Raw genomic sequence first — 21679 nt, forward strand, 5'->3', positions numbered from 1 at the left:
TAAAAATAATCTTAAACTGGTGAAGTTAAATGGAAAATAACTTTATAGTATAATCACTGGATACATATAACAATTTTTTTTTTTTTTCTTTTAACATTTTTTTTCTTTCAATGATGGCACGTGAGGCCCCGCCTCACCTGCCTCCCCTGACTGCACGTCACTGGTATGGACATACATAATTGCTGCTAGCCGCTTGTCAGCCGCAGGACTAAAAATAAATACAGTGTCAGCCAGAGGCGATTGGTGTTTAAGATTGGCATTAAAAGCCATTAATCAGCACTGGCAGTCAAATACTTTTTTATGAAAATCGGCGGCCCCACCATGCAATGCACGGAATGTCAGGACTAAAATCTTAAACTCAATGCGGAATTTAACTGGAAGCCAATGAAGACTGGATGCAACGGGGGTGATATGGGCTGTTCTGGGTGCACCAGTCAAAAGTCTGGCAGCCGCATTTTGTACAATCTTAAGTCTCTTTAGCGTAAGCTTGTTGAAAAGAGTGTACATATTACAACTAATCCTCTTAAGAAAAGACTTTAAGTTAGTTGTACATTCTGAGGAAACAATTGGTGCAGTTTCAAAAACACCATGAAGAACACAATGAACTTAGACTTGGTCTCAATGTTTTTACAAAGCCTTTATCTTTAAACACTTCCTGTTTAGCATTCTCATGTTGGCAGTTCACCATTCAAGACGTGTTTGGAAAATCAACCGAGTGTTTCCTCAAACCGCCGCATTGGTGACATCCGCAACTGCCACAACACGTTAATTTATCATCACTCAAATATTACAATGATACAATTATCAAAACAATAGTCAAAAAAATGACACCATAATAGCTGAATTAATGGTAACATAACTACAAACTTAACCAGTGTGAACATGGTAAATTTAAGCATGAAAGGAAATAGAACAAACAACAAATTTAGAAAGACATATTTTTAAAATCGAGTTCAGTGTGCACATTGTGCCATCAACCAATTTGGAGCGCTGCACGAAACTCTAACTACTACAAAGATAACTGTCAAGTTGGCTTAAGTCTTCGCATCTTACCCTTTCATTACTTTATCCGTTGAGTGGATAATTTACAATTAAAGAAGGTATTGTGTGTCGCTACAGCATTAGTCTGCCGCCAACCACAACAGGAGCAGCTGATTGCTTGCACCTGTGCTGATTGGAGTAGCGGTAGCCAATCCAGAAGGCGCTTAAAGTCAGCTGACACGTCATTTTAAACAGTGTAATGTGTGACGTGAGTTACACTTCAATTGCTATTGTGACATCCAGTGGACACATTTAGAACAGCAGTTTAAAAATGTTGCAGCTCATTTGTTGCACAGTGGCCTTGTGGTTAGAGTGTCCGCTCTGAGATAGGTAGATCGTGAGTTCAAAACCCAGCCTAGTCATACCAAAGACTATAAAAATGGGACCCATTACCTCCCTGCTTGACACTCAGCATCAAGGGTTGGAATTGTGGGTTGAATCACCAAAAATGATTCTCGGGCGTGGCCACCGCTGCTGCTCACTGCTCCCTTCACCTCCTGGGGGGTGATCAAGGGTGATGGATCAAATGCAGAGAATATTTTCACCACACCTAGTGTGTGTGTGACAATCATTGGTACTTTTAACTTAACTTTTAAATTGTTATACTTAGCAAACTCATCTTGCAGGCCGGATTAAGCCTGTTCGCGGGCCTGATACGGCCCGAGGACCGTACGCTTGACATCCCTGTCATAGACGGTTCAGTGTTAATTTATTTTACATTACCATTGTTGTAGTGTAAATTTCTTTAGATTACTACAACACTGTACTGTTTTTACAGTAAATTGAAAAATCACAATAGTAAACGTATATTGTGCAGCTTTTGTGGCATAACAACACTTCCTAGATAGAAACATTTGGGGAAAATACTCCCTATCTCTCAACCAGAGTGACATCCTTTCAGACCAAGGTGTGTAATTAGCTGCGTATGTGTGGGTGTAACCCTCTTGTCCAGCCTGTGACTCCACCTATCGGATGCTCTATAAAAGAGTTGGAGGCAGTCAGCCACAACAGCTCTGTGAATGGATTAAGGTGAATAATAGAACCAAGATTTTGTCCTCCAACTTGGACAAAAAGGGGAGCAAGATGCCCAGCAAAGATCAACGCTTTGTGTTTACTGCTCGAGTCATTGGAGCTGTTCACAGGGACACTCCAAAACTCAAGGTTAGTATATCAGGCTGCAATACTGTAATTTCTGACACTTTTTATTCAAGTAATTGTGATATACTTGGTGTATCTTTGCAGATGTTCATGGTATCTGTGCTGTGGTCAGATGAGACCGAAGTGATTGTCTACAGGTCTTATAAGGATTTTAGAACGTTTCATGTAAGTTTTAAATGTGGGAAAACAACATGTTATTACTATTTCTATTTATAGTTTTTTTTAAAGTTGACTTTGTTTTTTGTACAGAAACATCTGAAAAAGAAGTTCTCTCTCATTAGTCCCGGTGACAAAATGATCCCCAAATTTAGAGGTAAGATTGTTTTTTCCGCCATCCAGATTAACAGGACGGACTAGCTCAATAGTGAAAAATATGACAAATTAAGCTGCTTCTAATGAGAAATAGGTACTGTTATTAAAAAGCTTTGAGAAGGGTTCACTTAAGATTGGAAAATGTACTCAAGGACCTTCTGTTTGTAATGTATCTTTTGTTTCTATAATGTGATTTTTTTTTTCATCCATGCATATGAATCTGTATCTGTATTTTGTTTAGTTTTTTGCAAAAAAATGTTTTGCTCATACAAAGGTGACTTTTGTTTATTCTTGCTAAGACAACCATTCATTTTCCTTTATACAAAACTGTATTAATATTTTTATAATTTTTTTTTATAAATGAACAGAAAATGCTCTAAATATATATATATATATATATATATATATATATATATATATATATATATATATATATATATATATATATATATATATATATATATATATATATATATATATATATATATATATATATATATATATATATATATATATATAAATGTTTGTACATGTTTTTGTGTGCAATTTTTAGCCAGGAAAACAAAAAAAAATCCCTTCATTCTAAATGTATGTGAGGTTCTTTATGTTTATATTTTTGCTCACAAACCCACAAAAATAATTTTGAATAATATGAATGAGATATTTGACCCCCTTTTTTAACTCCGAAAAGGAAAGTAAAGCTGTAACCTAACATTAGCTAAAATTTACCACAGTAACAAATGAATAAACACGAGAACTTCTACAAACGTAGTTGAACATGTTTTTTCTGACACTCTTAGAGAGTCTTCAAGCGCCCTCCATGTCTAAATCGGTGCGTTGTCTTAAAGCAACATGCCTGATGTACAAATGCATTCACTTTAAAATATTAATGTACTTCCCGCTTCTTATCAAATTAATCTCTAATCTTCAGGTGATGCTGAGAAGAGCAACCTCCAAGAGAGAGCATCGCGGCTATCTGCACAGTGCATGAAGGCCTTAGATACCTACTGCAACAAGCTGCTGATAAGTGACCCAATGGTGACCCAGAGTGCGGAGGTCAAGCAGTTTTTCACATCAAATGACCAAGACATGGACCAGAACTTCACCAAGAACAGGTAGGCTTCTCTTTGGGAATGTGATGTCGGGTTTTGAGATCGACTCTGATGGAGAGACTATACCTGTTTATCACTCAGCCTCATAATGCTGCTGTCGGAAGGTGGAGCAAGTGGAGGAGGGGCCGAAGGAGTCGGTGTAAGAGTCATCAGCCCATTGGTCACACAGACGTACCGTTCTGTTTCCGCCTACGAGACCAAAGACACCAAGAACCGTCCCTTTAAAGTAGCCCTGGATGAAAAAGTGGAGGTGCTGATCAAGGACCCTGCTGGTCAGTCCAATGCTGTACACCCGTTCCTTTTGCCGTTTGCTTTATTATGTTCATTATCCAACAAACTAAAAAAACATCAATCTTTGGTGGGGGTAACTCGAAGAACACCATTAGATTTCAGACCTCCACTGAGGCCAAACAATCCTACTGTACCTTCATAGATGCCTACTGTATTCCCTGCCTATGAGTGGAAATGCTCATTAAAAGATTGCATCATTTCTAGACTAATAAAGGGAAATCACCACAACAAACCACAACCTTGCGAATCAAACAGCCCGACTGATCATGTTTATCTTCATTCAGGTTGGTGGTTGGTGGAGAACGAGGAAAAGTGTATGGCATGGTTCCCAGCTCCCTACCTGGAGAAAGAGGACAATGAGACCGGATTCCATTTGGGAGGTGTGCCACTTTCTGTCTTACTTTACGTGAGTCAGTCGATATACCCTGTAGTGTTTTACAAAGTGCATCACGCCCTCTTCTGTGGACTGTGACAGTGTTCAGACGTAACAAAATATGAACCAACCTCAACAACAATAACAAAAGCAATTAGTCTTAATTAACGAGGACAATGTGTACGGTTGCTAGAGGTGAGGAAATAATAGCAAGCATAGCAAGAATATTTTCTTTGCTCTTTGTGTCTCTTATCCCTACAGCTAAGTTATTTTTTGTTCTGAGACAAATTTGCTGAACCTGTTACTGTCTGTTTTGACCTAAAGGTGCTCTCTACTGTGCCGTAAGGAGTTATTCCGCCAAGAAGGTTGACGAGGTGTCCGTGCCTATTGGTTCTGTGGTGGAGGTGCTAAAAATGTCGGACGATGGCTGGTGGTTCGTCAGGTAAACCCAGTTTTCCGTCTTTCATACAAACCTGCTGTTACACAAGAAAACAATATCTCTGAATGGCACAGAAATCATGTAGTCACACTCATAGAGAGTTTTAAAAAAGCAGTGCGGTAGTTTTGTGTAGACCTCTAGTAGCTGATGTTGTGGTTGAGAATCAACTCTGCTGAAGGCGGAAAAGTAGTGCACTTTATTGGCCTCAAGTCAATAATCCGTTCCGCACAGTATAATAATTAACAATCAATTATGTCCATTGTTTATCTACCCATATATTTTCCTGGGAACCTGGGTTCTGTGCAGTGGACATGTTTGTTTTTTAACAATTGGGAAATGTGTCATGTAATGTAATTTGTGTAACAGAGGAAAAAAAAGGATGCTGATTCTGAGGAGAATATGCAAATAATCTGTAACATTTCCAGTGTTAGTTTGAGTTGACAGCTTCCATTACGCAGGGTGTGGGCTGTCATTATATACTCGTCAGAGAAGCGCTATGGAGCGTGTACTGAACTAGAGCAAGAATCAGACGCAGTGCAATCGGCCTAAAATGGTCACGCCTTAACATTTTTTGGCCCTAGTTTTGCAGCAGATACAACGTTATTAGAGGAAAGAGCAGGAAAAGAAGATTTATTGTAAGTTTGACTTGTTTAAACTGGCTACCAAATTGTCTACAGTTCAATAGATGGGAGCAAAAAACTTAGAATAGTTTTACCAAAATCCAGAGAAAACACTTTTTGTCTAGATCCACAAAAAAAAACAACACAATATATGTTTCATGGAAATACACACAAACAAAAACAATGCATAAAGTGTGTTAAAATGTAAAAGAGAAGAAAATATGTCATTTGAAGAGCCAAATAAACTTAATGTTGAACCACTTCATGTTGTTTGTTTAGATTCAATGGCAAGGTAGGCTACGTCCCGTCCATGTATCTGAAGCCCAACTGCAGCCCCCGCACTGGACTTGACAGCCTGCAGAGGAAGCTGCATGGCTCCGCCCTCAACCTATCTTCTTCTTCCCCCACGTCTTCTTCATCCGTCCAGCTCATTAAGCAGCCCAGAGCTCGGCCAAGCAAGCAGGGCTATCTGTCCAAATCCCAACCGGCAGAGATTTTGTCCGAGACGCAAACCCACACCGCCCGGCCTGCCCAAGCCGAGGTCAACGTGGACGCCGCCCTCTTAGAAAACCGACCTCGCAGCATCAGCAACTCAAGCGTGGAATCCAGCTTATCCTTTATCAACAGCTCTTCTTCACGTTTAAGAGAGGACACCTCCGTACCCCATCCCAGAAACCAACGCCGCAGCTCCAGCGCAAGTTATGTGAGCTCTGTGAGTTCCGGCAGCTCTGGGAGTTTTACAAGCTTCAGTTCAAGCGGCAGCGACACAGCAAGTCTTATTGCTCCTTCGATTCCACCCAGACCCAAGAAAGAGGAGATCCTGAACCGGTGCACGTCCGTGACCCGTAAAGCAGCTATGAACTCTCAACCCCGCCTCCAGCTGCAGCGTGGAACATACAATGAAACTCGCTTATGAGGACATATTCCAAATACTGAACAATTCACCTTGTGATACTCTCACTTTATTATTTCTTATTTACAACTTTGTCACCTCCTTTGCTTAGGTCAGGTGTGGTTTGCTAATGGAATCACCCGACTGAGTAATTTAGAACATCTGCTTGTATTTAATGGCATGGTTTGACTATTTCACATGTGCAATGTCGCTTCAATGAAGCACCTTGTATGTAGAATATTGTTTGCACTGACATCATTAGCATTGGTTACATTTTACAAGCCTATATGCAAAAATAATGAGCTTATGATTATGAGTTTCATAATGTGTCACATAACTGAATAAAATTTGCACTTGAAAACGAAAAGTTCAAAACTGTTTGTGTTTCGATGAGGTTTTTTTTTGGCACCAAGGATCTCTCGTTCAAACATGGCCCCCCGTCAAGAACTCTGTTTTTCCTACCAGTCACACACTTTTTGGCCTTCACAATAATAGTGCTATGCGTCACTTCCGGTCCAACTGCACTAACAAAATTAATGATCTCCGAAAAATGGCTTACATCTTATTTAATGTGGATTAATGCTCCTATTAAGTGAAAGTGTTGCGATCAGTGATAAGCTTTAATGCAGGGGTCACCAACGCAAGATACACTTTCAATCAGTGCATCAACCCAAACAACCTCCCCCATGCACACTCATCCACACCCACTCACACAAAAGGGGTTATTTCTTTCTGCTACCAATATTCTGGTTCCCACAACATAGACAACACATCTGCAAGGGACACAGTCCCTGAAGCACACATGATTGTATAGGCTGCTGGTCCACTAACATTTTCATTAATTACTATTTTTTATGTAATTATTTTTATATTGTTTTACTTTCTTTTTTATCCAAGAAAATGTTTTTTATTTATTTATGTTATTTTATTTTATTTTTTTAAAAAGGGCCTTATCTTTAACAGACCAGGTTGTCAATGAAATTAGATTTGTTTAAAGGTTTTTTTAAACCAGGCCCAGTCCAGATAATGTCCAAGTCGGACTCAGCAACACACACCTCCATTCATGTACACAGAAAAAAATTAGGGAACACAACAGATTGCATATAATTTATAAACAAAATTACATTTTCAAAATAAGCATTTATGTACAGTCCAGATTATGTCCAGGTCACTCAAATTAGGGAACACAACAACAGATATCATATAATCTATAAACATAATTATACTTTCAAAACAAGCCTTTGAGGACTTCTCATCTTTTTTTTAATGTTTTTTGGCATCATTATCGTTTTCAACCATGTAACTTTCTAAAATTAGAAAATACTGAATAAATGTTTTAAAGAAAGTAATACTAAGTGAATATCTGTTTTTGGCCTTAAAAATAAACATTTTACCGAGTACTATAATTAAATTGACTAAATCATGATTGTCAATGAACTCTCCTAAAATAACAGAAACCACATTAAGCTTCATAAACAAACCAAACCTTAAACACATTTTTTAAACTTCCACCCAAAACAAAGACACAATATGACAATACCAAAACAAATGCATGGTGGATTCAGGCTCCTGACAACAAATTCGGCAATCATCTGACTCTGTCATATTCCATAATTTTAACATTTTCTCTGTGGGTAAGAAGTTATAAATAATTTTAATTTGAAAATAACGATTTTGCACATCGATAGTGGTTTTATAGATTAGTTTGAATATGGCATCCCATGGCAACGGGCAGTCAAAAAAGTCCTCCCATTTTCCATTTGTGTTGTATGACGCAGCCTTCAAAGATTTCTTTATTAAATAAAAATTATATATTTTTCTATTTATTTTAGTTCCTTTTTGCCAACTAGAATTTCTTGATAGAGGTTTACAAACTAATAATTTAGTAGTTCCATAATTAATTATTTGTTTCCATCTTTTCCCAATTACTCCAGTTAGTTGATAAAATGAAAAGCTTGAGCAAACATCACCATACGTAGCTCTAAATTCATCATACTTCATAATTTTACCATTGTCATTGATAATATCATTGACAAAAATGATTCCTCTTTCAAACATATTTTTCCAAAAGAAAGGCTTTCCATCTATTACAATATTAGAGTTCATCCATATTAACTGCTGCAAAATATCGTCTCTTTTTTCTGGCACATAAAATTGAAAACACCACTATGAGTGGATTGTTTCCTTTATGAACCCCGCCATATTTCCCAGCAGACTCTCTGGGAGGGGATCACTTGTAAAAAAGGATACAATTTCTATAGATACAGTACATGTTTTTTGTCCAAAAGGACATTTGTGTACCACTCAATGTTTAAATACATCTTTGGAACAATTGATGCTTTTAAAGACAGACACATAGCTTCAAGGTTGAGAAGTTTCAAGCCCCCATATTCATACTCTTTGTACAAAACCTTTCTTTTAATCTTTTCTGGTTTGCCGTTCCAGACAAAATCGAAGACCCTCCGCTCATGAATCTTAAAAAAGTTTTGTGATGGAGCTGGTAATGACAAAAACAAATAAATAAATTGAGGAATAATTAACGAGTTGGCAATAGACATTTTACCATACAAGGTTAGGGATTTCCCTTTCCATAATTGCATAATTTTGTCCAGCTTTCTTAGTCGATTATCATAATTTACTGAGCCTAGAACTTCCAGATTCTCTGGGACAACAACACCAAGTATGTTAACTGGTCCATCTGTCCACAAAAAAGGCACTTTGCATTCCATTCGAAAGGACGTTCCCTTTAGATTTCCGATCCTTAAAATTTTACATTTATTATAATTAAGCTTGAGGCCAGATTGCTGTGAAAATATGTCCAAAAGATTTAGAAGGTTCCGCAAACAATGAGGAAAAATCTTATCTTTGTGAATCAGCCTTTTCTGACATGAACTTCATCAAGAACAAACACAGAACACGCCTCACTGATGCACATCTGCAAGACTCACTCAGAGTTGCAGTGTCAAGTTACACACCAGAGTACAACACACTAGTTAACAGCATGCAATGCCAGGCTTCCCACTAACTGACAAAGAAACAGATAACAGATTTGGTGTCCAGTTCAAAGTGTGACATGATTTAAAAATTTGAGGGTTTACTTTTGTATTTTACATGAGTTATTATTTGTACAAACATGGTGCAAAGTAATTCATGATTTGTTAAAAAATGTTAGTGGCTAGCTAGTTAAAATGGGATATTGTGATTTCACAAGACTGTCTTAGAACTGATCATTTGAAAATGTTCAATTTGAAAAATGTGCACTTAGAGAAAATATAAAAATAAAGTGTTGCATATTGATATTTATCTGTTTCTATATATATTTATTGTGAGAAATCATTAAGATGATCAGTGTTTCAGTTCCTTAAGGCTCTGGATGCTGTGGGGCTGTCTTGGTTGACAAGACTCTGCAGCATCGCGTGGACATCGGGGGCGGTACCTCTGGATTGGCAGACCGGGGTGGTGGTTCCTCTCTTTAAAAAGGGGAACCGGAGGGTGTGTTCTAACTATCGGGGGATCACACTCCTCAGCCTTCCCGGTAAGGTCTATTCAGGTGTACTGGAGAGGAGGCTACGCCGGATAGTCGAACCTCGGATTCAGGAGGAACAGTGTGGTTTTCGTCCTGGTCGTGGAACTGTGGACCAGCTCTATACTCTCGGCAGGGTCCTTGAGGGTGCATGGGAGTTTGCCCAACCAGTCTACATGTGCTTTGTGGACTTGGAAAAGGCATTCAACCGTGTCCCTCTGGAAGTCCTGTGGGGAGTGCTCAGAGAGTATGGGGTATCGGACTGTCTGATTGTGGCGGTCCGCTCCCTGTATGATCAGTGCCAGAGCTTGGTCCGCATTGCCGGCAGTAAGTCGGACACGTTTCCAGTGAGGGTTGGACTCCGCCAAGGCTGCCCTTTGTCACCCATTCTGTTCATAACTTTTATGGACAGAATTTCTAGGCGCAGTCAAGGCGTTGAGGGGATCCGGTTTGGTGGCTGCGGGATTAGGTCTCTGCTTTTTGCAGATGATGTGGTCCTGATGGCTTCATCTGGCCAGGATCTTCAGCTCTCACTGGATCGGTTCGCAGCTGAGTGTGAAGCGACTGGGATGAGAATCAGCACCTCCAAGTCCGAGTCCATGGTTCTCGCCCGGAAAAGGGTGGAGTGCCATCTCCGGGTTGGGGAGGAGATCTTGCCCCAAGTGGAGGAGTTCAAGTACCTCGGAGTCTTGTTCACGAGTGAGGGAAGAGTGGTTCGTGAGATCGACAGGCGGATCGGTGCGGCGTCTTCAGTAATGCGGGCGCTGTATCGGTCCGTTGTGGTGAAGAAGGAGCTGAGCCGCAAGGCAAAGCTCTCAATTTACCGGTCGATCTACGTTCCCATCCTCACCTATGGTCATGAGCTTTGGGTTATGACCGAAAGGACAAGATCACGGGTACAAGCGGCCGAAATGAGTTTCCTCCGCCGGGTGGCCGGTCTCTCCCTTAGAGATAGGGTGAGAAGCTCTGTCATCCGGGAGGAGCTCAAAGTAAAGCCACTGCTCCTCCACATCGAGAGGAGCCAGATGAGGTGGTTCGGGCATCTGGTCAGGATGCCACCCGAACGCCTCCCTAGGGAGGTGTTTAGGGCACGTCCGACCGGTAGGAGGCCACGGGGAAGACCCAGGACACGTTGGGAAGACTATGTCTCCCGGCTGGCCTGGGAACGCCTCGGGATCCCCCGGGAAGAGCTAGACGAAGTGGCTGGGGAGAGGGAAGTCTGGGCTTCCCTGCTTAGGCTGCTGCCCCCGCGACCCGACCTCGGATAAGCGGAAGAAGATGGATGGATGGATGATCAGTGTTTCCACAAAGATAAATATCATTAATTATTAATAATAACAGAGTTAAAGGTAAATTGAGCAAATTGGCTACTTCTGGCAATTTATTTAAGTGTGTATCAAACTGGTAGCCCTTCGCATTAATCAGTACCCAAGAAGTAGCCCTTGGTTTCAAAAAGGTTGGTGACCCCTGCTTTAATGTGTAGCTCGCCTGCATGGTAAATTACTAGCGGTTCTCAAAAAATCGATTGACATTAAAATCCCAATTCTTATTCATTTATATTCTAAATCGATTCATAATTTTCGAGAATCGATTTTTACTTTTAGAAAAAAAAAATAAAAATAAAAAGAATAAATTCCTGGATTAAAAACATTACACAACTATTACTGTTAATATTGTTATCATTGATTTGTTGCTTTCATACATTTTTGTTTTTGTTTGTTTCAGTACAGTAGTACCTCGATTTACGAACCCCTCTCTTTGCGAAATTTTAAACTTAAGGACTTTTAGATCAAGCCACATATGCCTCCGTGCGCGAACCATGTCTCTGTGTACTAACGCTTCAGTCGTTCATCTCGTGTCCCGCCTGCAGGCAAAAAACAGGGCGCAGCATTTTTAGGGAGGTGGAGCCCTCCACTTCACTTGCTATTCCACTGTTTCGTGTGTGTGCCTTTTCTGTGTTGTTACCCCTTTTAATACATTTTGTTCATTTTGCTAACTTCATCGGGCTTGAAAGTGTGACGTGGATACGCAATGCATTGTGGGTATTGCTGGCTTCTGAATAAATAGCTTATTTACATGACTATTTACACACCCCACTCTATGTATTTATTTTAGTGTGCCTTTTCTTTAGCCCACCCCTACAATGTTATTCATTTTCTCTGCCTACAGTAAATTAAAAACAGCGTCTCTCTAGATCTTGACATAAAACAAATGACTTGTGTGTTGTTTGGGAACAGTTGGTAATAGTTATTATGTGCACTAACTCAACTCACCTTAATGTCTGTTTTTAAATATGTTCCACGGCTTCCATGTCTAGAGCAGTTTTGATTTGGGCTCACAATGTAATCAACTAAAAATTAATGTTCGGGCATTGTTGTATCCACACACAAAAATGTGTCTAAATGTGGCCAAGTAGACACATTGTGGGTTTCCTGGACGTCGTCTTCATCACTAACATAAACATCTGAGGGAGAGAATTCCTCTGCCATCTTCCACAAGTATTTTTTCCTGTGTTGAAAACTCTCCATTAGAGTATATATTGTGGTGTTTATTTATCATTATTATTGTTTCACTGTCTTTTTATTTGTTTCCTGTGTTTTTTCCCCTCATTTTGTACATGGTACGCAATTTAAAAGAAATGTTAAAAAGACAGACAGAGGGCATGTTTCTAGTTTGTGTTTATTATAATAAACAGTGTTTTTCAAACTTTTTTTGAGCCAAAGCACATTTTTTTCATTAAAAAAGTCCAGAAGCACACCACCAGCAGAATACATTAAAAAAAATGAAACTCAGCAGCCGATATTGACAGCGAAAAGTCGTTCTCGCAGTTGTTGGATATGAATTCAAATCATAACCAACCAGGCATCAATATAGCTCTTGTCTCAAAGTAGGTGTACTGTCACGACCTGTCACATCACGCCCTGACTTATTTGGAGTTTTTTGGTGTTTTCCTGTGTGTAGTGTTATTTGTACTGCTATTTTGGTGGCATTTCCTGTTTTGTTGGTATTTTCCTGTAGCAGTTTAATGTCTTCCTTAAACGCTATTCCCCGCACCCGCTTTGTTATAGCAATCAAGACTATTTAAGTTGTGCGGATGCTATCCTTATTTGTGTGGACATTGATGATTGTCATGTCACGTACGGATGTGGACGGCGTCTCTGCTCCACACACTGTAAGTCCTTGCTGTCGTCCAGCATTGTGTCTTTGTTTACACTGTAGCCAGTTTAGTTTTAGTTTTGTTCTGCATAGCCTTCCCTTAGCTTCAATGCCTTTTCTTAGGGGCACTCACCTTTTGTCTATTTTTGGTTTAAAAATTAGACACCTTTTTACCTGCACGCTGCCTCCCGCTGTTGGTTGCATATTGTGATCATGACAAACCGTGTTCCCGACGGCATCTACAGAGCAATTGGCTACCTGCTGCCACCTACTGATATGGAACAGTATAACATGGTTAGTCTGCCGAGCTCTAGACAGCACAGACATTCAACAACGGCCCATTATTTGCGGATTATAATTACTGGTTTGCAAAAAAGATTTTTAGACTTAGACTTAGACAAACTTTAATGATCCACAAGGGAACATTTTCCACATAGTAGCTCAGTTACAAAGGATAAGTAAGGAAAGGATCGTGCACAGTAGGGCAGTGATGGGCAAGCTACTTGGAAAAAAGCCCATTTGCGAGGAGTACATCAATGGCGCTTGCAAGTATGGAAGAATCGACGAAACAGGCTTCATACAACAGCAAGTTTTTTGTTTTGCCATTCATTTATTTACGATAAAAATGTATATGGATGTAAAACACCTCAAGTATTCTCATCCATCAGTGAGCACATTTTGCCACATGACAACCTGGACAGCTTTCACTTTTCTTTTTTACAAGCAGCACGGCTAATTTGACTTCCAATGCCCTGGGCCATAAATAGAATGGAATGATCTTCCTTGTTCTTTAGTGTCAGAATGAAAGTAAAAGGGTGCGGAGAGTTAATTTTGCACCAAGTCTCGGAATTGCTTTTCAACCACATTTTTTTGTCCCAGTTATAACAATATTGGTAATATTCTCAAGGAAAAAAACATAAATGAGGCCTCATATTGCATGCGCTGGGGAGATCATTGCTAATTAAACAACAGATTGTGTGTTCTTTACATGCCTTTGTTCTTTAAACATCATTGTTGTCATGATCATCAGCAGCCAGCACAGCCGTTAACATGCATCTACTGCTACTGTGTGGCAATAAGTTCTATTTCTGGTTCTGAGTGCGTTGTCACGTTTTGCTGGTATTGTAAACGAAAAGAGAAGTTGGCAGTAATAATCATGAGGAATTAAGTGTTGCGCAACATCATGCACGATGAAAGGATTTGTGTGCGACTTTAGAGGTATTTCATTTCACTCACATCCGGGGGCTCTGGATTCCATACAGATTCCACAAACATGCCAAGCCTATTTATTGGCAACTTTCCATGGCACATATAGTTGCTGTCAGAAGTTTACAGTACATACATTAATCCTGGGGTGCGGAAGTTAGAATTTATTTTGGGGTTTTTCGAATTTACGTCATGTACATTATTAGGCATGTTCAAAATAAACCGAACCATTGCCATTTACTCTGGTCGAAATTATTTACATAATAGTACCTTCTTTTTGTAAGATTTAGTTTCCAAAAATCTTTTCGCCAAAAGTTAGCCCCGATTTTTATATACAATCGTGTACACCTGCACACCTAACAAACTAGTTTGTTTGCCTGTGTATCATTCTGCAAACTTGAATACCCAACCAAAGAATTCAACACTTCTGTGGTGACTCAGTCTTGTCGTGTTAAGTCAGATTCCTTCTGGACAAAAAGGTTATACTCAAGACCAAGGTTGAGCTCGTTACTTTCTATATCAACAAGAAGTATGTTTGGAAGTGATTAAAATAGCCAAGAATTGTACTCAAGTAAGAGTGCCGATACTTCAGAGCAGGGATATTCAACTAAAATGTTTTGGGGTACACATTTCCAGAAAGCTAAGGACTCAGGGCTGGACTTCTCCCTTCACTATTTGTATTTTGTATATTCCAACGAATCAACGCCCTCTACAGTAGAAATTTGATTTTGGTCTATTTATTTTGTCGGAGTACCAGGAACACTATGCATGTTTTTTAAGCACCTTCTGCAAAAAAAATGTCAAAGATCATCTCTATGACAAAAATGTGCGTCCCTTGCAAGATTTTTTTACTAAATTTGCGGGCCATCAGTTGAATAGCCCAAATTATGAAAAAGGACCTGAAATCATATTTGCCAACCTTGAGACCTCAGAATTAGAAAGATATTCAAAAGGCGTGGGGTACCATATATTAGGGGTGTCAATCGATTCAAATATTTAATCGCGATAATCGCATAGGTAACTCAAGATTAATCACAATTATTCGCAGAAATATATAATTTTTCTGCATTAATAGGTGTACCCATGACAGATATTTTTTAAGTTTTTAATACCATGACTGGACAATTGATTTGCTTTAATGAAATGTTTTTAAACAATATGCTTTTCGAACAGCTCAACAGGAAAAGGATATAAACACGTTTTTAAAGAGAATTAAAAAAATACCCACATTGCGTTGGTGTCTTGCCAGATTTTCTATTTTGTATTTATACAGATTTTGTATTCCTGCTTTAGGAGCACTTGCATTTAGAGGAGAGGAGCTACACTTCCATGTTTAGATAGCAGTTTCACGCATTAATAACACAAACTGTGGATTGTTACGATCATGCTTTGATTGTCAAATATAGGTGGGTTGCCATCACGGGACCTAGAAGCCCATCCAGGCACTTCTGGGTTTCAGGCGATGGTCTAAGCCCCATTAGGCTACTGTTTATCTACCTGAATCAGTGCAGATGTAGGCTTATTTTGAAAGGTTTGGAGGCAGGTATAAAAGCGATCATGACATTTTATTTAAAATGGGATGGAGTGAATTTTATCTTTAAAAAATATTTTATTTAAAACATTTAAACCATTTATCATTACCAAGAGGTTACTGCTACCTCACTTTACTTGGCACTTGCGGTATTTAGAGAAAAAAAGATTGGAGGTGCTTCATATCTTTACATCTGAGGGGTCCACTAATTAAGCATAAATCCATGAAAGACAACGTTGAACTTATTCGTGCATCGGTAAGTACCATATTTGATTGACAAAACGAGTGTTGTGCTTCCATGACCATAACGCTAAGGAGAAAAGGGATACATTTGTTTGAAGTTTATTTCCTCCTCCAAGTATTAGTCTTATCTACAATTCATGTCTGCAGTTGTTTTTATGGTGTAAACAGTCTCATTATTTAGCTATATATGTCCCTATTGTTCAGCAATGTTTGCTAGCGATATCAAGATTCAGTATATGCTGTTGAGCATAAGAGAGATGTATTTATCTAGTTTATTTATACTATTAAGGATATTTTCACGATTCTAACAAATATCACCAAAGACCCTATAATGTGGTCATCCGTGTCGAATAAAGCAGTGGTCCCCAACCTTTTTGTAACTGCGGACCGGTCAACGCTTGACAATTTGTGATTTATTTATTTTGTTGTTTTTTGTTTTTGTCATAAAAAATACAATCATCCGTGCTTACGGACTGTATCCCTGCAGACTGTATTGATCTATATTGATGTATAATGTAGGAACCAAAAATATTAATAACAGAAAGAAACAACCCTTTTGTGCGAATGAGTGTGAATGAGTGTAAATGGGGGAGGGAGGTTTTTTGGGTTGGTGCACTAATTGTAAGTGTATCTTGTGTTTTTTATGTTGATTTAATAAATAAATAAAAATATATATTTTTTAAATTAAATTCAAAGCCACACATGAATAAGTTTTAAATATTAAATGGTTGCAAACAACACGGGATAATATACATTTAATACTATTACTGAGAAGGAGGAGAGACACAAACCATTGCACCCTCCCTTAGAGGAGTGAGTTAGCGAGCAAAGAAGCTACATGCTAAGTAGCAACTAGCTTAACTTAGCAAGCTATCGTCGCACAGTACTGTTTCTACATTTACACGCGCACATAACGTCTACATGACACTCAAAAAACAGATACAGGACTTACAGACAATGTTTCCAAGGCACTTCGTGGGAAGAAACAACAAACAGGAGCGCTGAAACACGTAAAATGTCTCATGTGTAAACTAGTGAGCGTCTGACTGCTGCGCCCTACTATCGGAAACTAGAGGAGAGAGCAACTCGCCTTCAAAATAAAGCTCCCTTCTCATTACCTGATAAGGCTACGTCACAGGTAGAAACATCACAGAATAACAGAACTGCATGATCTTATCGGTAAACGGGATGTGAAGAGTAGCGTTATTATCGCGTTAACTTTGACAGTCCATCCATCCATCCATTTTCTACCGCTTGTCTCTCTCTGGGTCGTGGAGGGTTGGCAAGTATGCCTAAAATGGAACCCTGGGGAACACTACTAGTATAACTAGATAAGTTGAACAATTGACTACTGACTGCATCCGAAGTAAAACGAGCTACTGCAAAATCTTAGTTACAAAAATCAAACTACGGAAAAAAAAGGAACTTATAAATGTCAAGACTTGAACTATGGTGTGGTTTGTTTTCCCGTGGTGCAAAGCGACTTGACCGGACACGACGTGAAGGTTAAGAACATGTTTAATATTTTAACTCAAAAAGCTCAAAAAGTTATAAACAAAAGGCGCTCACAGTGGAGGTAAAAAAAACTTGGCTATGAAAACAAAAGGCGCGCACAAAGGCGGAGAACAAACTTGACTACTGAAACAAAACTTGCAAACTATGGCATGAATAAAGAAAACTTACTTGGAACAAGAAAAGAGCATGAAAAGAGCAGCATGGATCATCAGCATGAATAACAAGGGTGTGTAGAGGGTGATGTCGCCAAGCTGACTTCCTGGCAACTATCGGTTTAAATAATATTGACATGATTAGTGAAAACAGGTGCGTGACTCAAAATGTGAAACAGATTAAACTAATGGTTGCTATGGTGACAAAACAAGAGAGTGAAACCAGGAACTAAAAAGCGTCCAAAAAACAAATAGCACATGGCCAAACAAAAACATGATCAACACAGACAGGACAATAAAAAGGAGAGGACTTAGAGGGGTGCTTTGAGAAACGCCTCTCTGCAAATTTTGGACCACAGTCTTATGTTTTCTGGCAAGGTAAATATCAATGCATGAGTCTACTAATGTGTATTCAGGGTTCTAAGTTCTTATATATACACACACACACACAGACAACAGGAGCACTTAGTGTTTTTTAAGAAAAAATGTTTGTTTCCCATGTTTTAAACTGAACTCGGGGGCTGGTTGGTGTCATTCCCTTAGCCAACGCAGAGCAAAACATAAATAATTATAATAATAATAATAATAATTACAAAAAGCACACTCAAAAAGGAGTGAGGAAAAATAACTAAGGATGCACACTTAAGGTGCGGAGAAAGAGGAATTTCACAGAGAAGATGTGGAGAAGTAACACCAAGGCTGGGACTGAGCCATAACGTACGTAGTTGAGGGGCGCAGGGGAGACGTTCCTCCAGGGCCTATGTACTTCGGGGCTAACAACCTTCACTTTACCCGGAAGTAGGTCTTTACAGCTGCGGGTGAATGACGAGGCCGGCGGTTTGTTGCAACTTTGTGACTTTATTGGACGCAGCCATCCACCAAGCTAGAGCACCTGCACGCACTCACTGTCGCCGTTCTCTCACCTCTCTCACCCACTCACTCACTGACGTCACTCACCTCACATGCTGTCATATCTTAAAGGGCCACGAAAACACACACACACACACTACTCTCATAACAACTAACAAGACATCATGGTGAAGCCAGAAGTCGAGTTTCTTAACATGGAGACATTCTCAATACTTTTCTTTTGTCGAGCACAAAGAAAATAACATTTTAGTTAAAGGCCTACTGAAATTATTTTTTTTAATTTAAACGGGGATAGCAGATCCATTCTATGTGTCATACTTGATTATTTCGCAATATTGCCATATTTTTGCTGAAAGGATTTAGTAAAGAACATCGACGATAAAGTTGCAACTTTTGGTCGCTGATAAAAAAAGCCTTGCCTGTACCGGAAGTAGCGTGACGTCAACAGTTGAAAGGCTCCTCACATTTTCCTATTGTTTTCAATGCAGCTAGAGCGATTCGGACCGAGAAAGCGACGATTACCCCATTAATTTGAGCGAGGATGAAAGATTCGTGGATGAGGTACGTTAGAGTGAAGGACTAGAATGCAGTGCAAGACATATCTTTTTTCGCTCTGACCGTAATTTAGGTACAAGCTGGCTCATTGGATTCCACACTCTCTCCTTTTTCTATTGTGGATCACGGATTTGTATTTTAAACCACCTCGGATACTATATCCTCTTGAAAATGAGAGTCGAGAACGCGAAATGAACATTCACAGTGACTTTTATCTCCACAACAATACATCGGCGAAGCTCTTTAGCTACTGAGCTAACGTGATAGCATCAGGCTCAAATGCAGGTAGAAACAAAATAAATAAATCCCTGACTGGAAGGATAGACAGAAGATCAACAATACTATTAAACCATGGACATGTAAATACACGGTTAATGCTTTCTAGCCTGGCGAAGGTTAACAATGCTGTTGCTAACGGCGCCATTGAAGCTAACTTAGCAACCGGACCTCACAGAGCTATGCTAAAAACAATAGCTATCCGCCTACGCCAGCCAGCCCTCATCCTCTCATCAACACCCGTGCTCACCTGCATTCCAGCGATTGACGGTGCGACGAAGGACTTCACCCGATCACAGATGCGGTCGGCGAGACGGAGGAAGTTAAGGTGAGTTCGGCGGCTAGCGCGTCTTCTATCCATCTCTTTACTCCTGGTTGTGTTGCTGTAGTACGCCGCTAATACACCGAACCCACCTACAACTTTCTTCTTTGCAGTCTCCATTTTTCATTAAACAAATTGCAAAAGATTCACCAACACAGATGTCCAGAATACTGTGGAATTTTTAGATGAAAACAGAGTTTTTTGTATAGGATTCAATGTGTCCGCATACTTCCCGTTTCAGCGATTGATGTCACGCGCATACGTCATCATACATAGACATTTTCAACCGGAAGTTTAGCGGGAAATTTAAAATTGCACTTTATAAGTTAACCCGGCCGTATTGGCATATGTTGCAATGTTAAGATTTCATCATTGATATATAAACTATCAGACTGCGTGGTCGGTAGTTGTGGGTTTCAGTAGGCCTTTAAATGTAAGTTGTGTCTTGGATCAAAGATCCTATCTATTTAAAGTTAAAATTAAAGTGCCATTATGTTGCAGCTATTTAAAATAGTTTTGTCAATTTGTTCTGGCCTGAAATAAATTGGCCCTTTGAAACATATCTTTGTCTTTGGGTGTTGTATGTACACCACATTGCTTTCTGAGTTCAGTGATGCAAATGCATGTCAAGTTGATCAGCAGATTGTATTATTCTCCAGTGCAATAACAGTACTGAAATGAAGGCTAAAAGGGCATTAATGGGAGCCTTAAAAAAAAAAAGGAAAAAAAAAAGAAGTAACTAAATAGTTACTTTTCACAGTAACGCATTACTTTTTGGTGTAAGTAACTGAGTTAGTAACTGAGTCACTTTTGAAATAAAGTAACTAGTAACTTTAACTAGTTACTGGTTTTCAGTAACTAACCCAACACTGATTGTATAATTGCACTTTCTCTGTGTACTTCACTTACATTTCTTAAGTCACTGAGAAGTAGAATTGCTAAAAGTGTTTTAGGTTAAGCACAGCAGTGTGTAACTGGTTCAGACATAATGAAGTCATATGAAACGTGTGTGTTTGCATTTGGTGACAAAATATCATTTTTATTAAGTAGCGTATAGTTCTCACAAGAGTGTTTCATTGTGCAAAGGAACTGTGGTGTTCTGCTAATTGCGTGTATGGTGGTGCTCATTGTGTGTAGTATTTTGAAAAACCGGGCCCTCTATTCAAAATAGTGCGTAAGCAAATGAAAAAAAACAATTAGTCAGAAGAGTATGAGCATCAGGTGTGGCTTCGCTCTGTGACGCAGAAACCAGGCACTGCAACAAAAGGAAGATAGGCGGCAGCAAATTACAATCATGACAACCAATTCAATACTGTCGCTATTTTAGAGCAATATGACCTAAGTAAAAGTAAAAAGTAGTCACCCAAATAAGTAAATATTCCGTGAAAAAAAATGCTCAAGTACAGAGTAACTGGACTTATCCAGTAGCTATTTTTAATGGTACTTGCACGACAAAGAAATTGTTACGATTTTTCCGGTCCCGATTCCACTTTCGATTCTGCTTAACGTTTCAGTTCCGGTTCTCTTATCGATTGTTATTTGTGGAAAAAAAGAGAAAAATAGGTGGATTAGTCTCAATTTCATTTAGATTAGAGCTAACATTGTTAGGGTATCGATCAATGAGTTGATCCCAGGTTGCAGAGATGGGAGGCAAGGTTGAATTACAAAAAGGAAAAATTTTAATTAGTCAAAAAGGGATAACAAAAGGCGATGGGGCAGAAGCGCACACCATGTATCACAGACAAAAAAAACGGTTCCTCAGTGGTTAGCAGTGTTGGGTTAGTTACTGAAAACCAGTAACAAGTTACAGTTACTAGTTACTTTATTTCAAAAGTAACTCAGTTACTAACTCAGTAACTTACACCAAAAAGTAATGGGTTACTGTGAAAAGTAACTATTTAGTTACTTCTTTTTTTCTTCTTTTTTTTTAAGGCTCCCATTAATAAATGATAAATGATAAATGGGTTATACTTGTATAGCGCTTTTCTACCTTCAAGGTACTCAAAGCGCTTTGACAGTATTTCCACATTCACCCATTCACACACACATTCACACACTGATGGCGGGAGCTGCCATGCAAGGCGCTAACCAG

At 39.2% G+C, this 21679-nt stretch overlaps 1 protein-coding gene across 1 annotated transcript; it reads left to right on the top strand.

Moving 5' to 3' along the window:
* Positions 1 to 2065: 2065 nt before the first annotated feature.
* Positions 2066 to 6370, top strand: LOC133655701 (NADPH oxidase organizer 1-like). The gene is made up of 8 exons (XM_062056098.1): positions 2066 to 2202; positions 2284 to 2364; positions 2449 to 2512; positions 3443 to 3626; positions 3705 to 3895; positions 4199 to 4294; positions 4612 to 4729; positions 5626 to 6370. The coding sequence occupies exons 1-8, from the start codon at positions 2125 to 2127 to the stop codon at positions 6260 to 6262; spliced, it is 1449 nt and encodes a 482-aa protein (XP_061912082.1). The 5' UTR covers positions 2066 to 2124; the 3' UTR covers positions 6263 to 6370.
* Positions 6371 to 21679: the final 15309 nt, after the last annotated feature.

This window comes from Entelurus aequoreus, linkage group LG08 (assembly GCF_033978785.1).
Source record: "Entelurus aequoreus isolate RoL-2023_Sb linkage group LG08, RoL_Eaeq_v1.1, whole genome shotgun sequence".
Lineage (NCBI taxonomy): Eukaryota > Metazoa > Chordata > Actinopteri > Syngnathiformes > Syngnathidae > Entelurus > Entelurus aequoreus.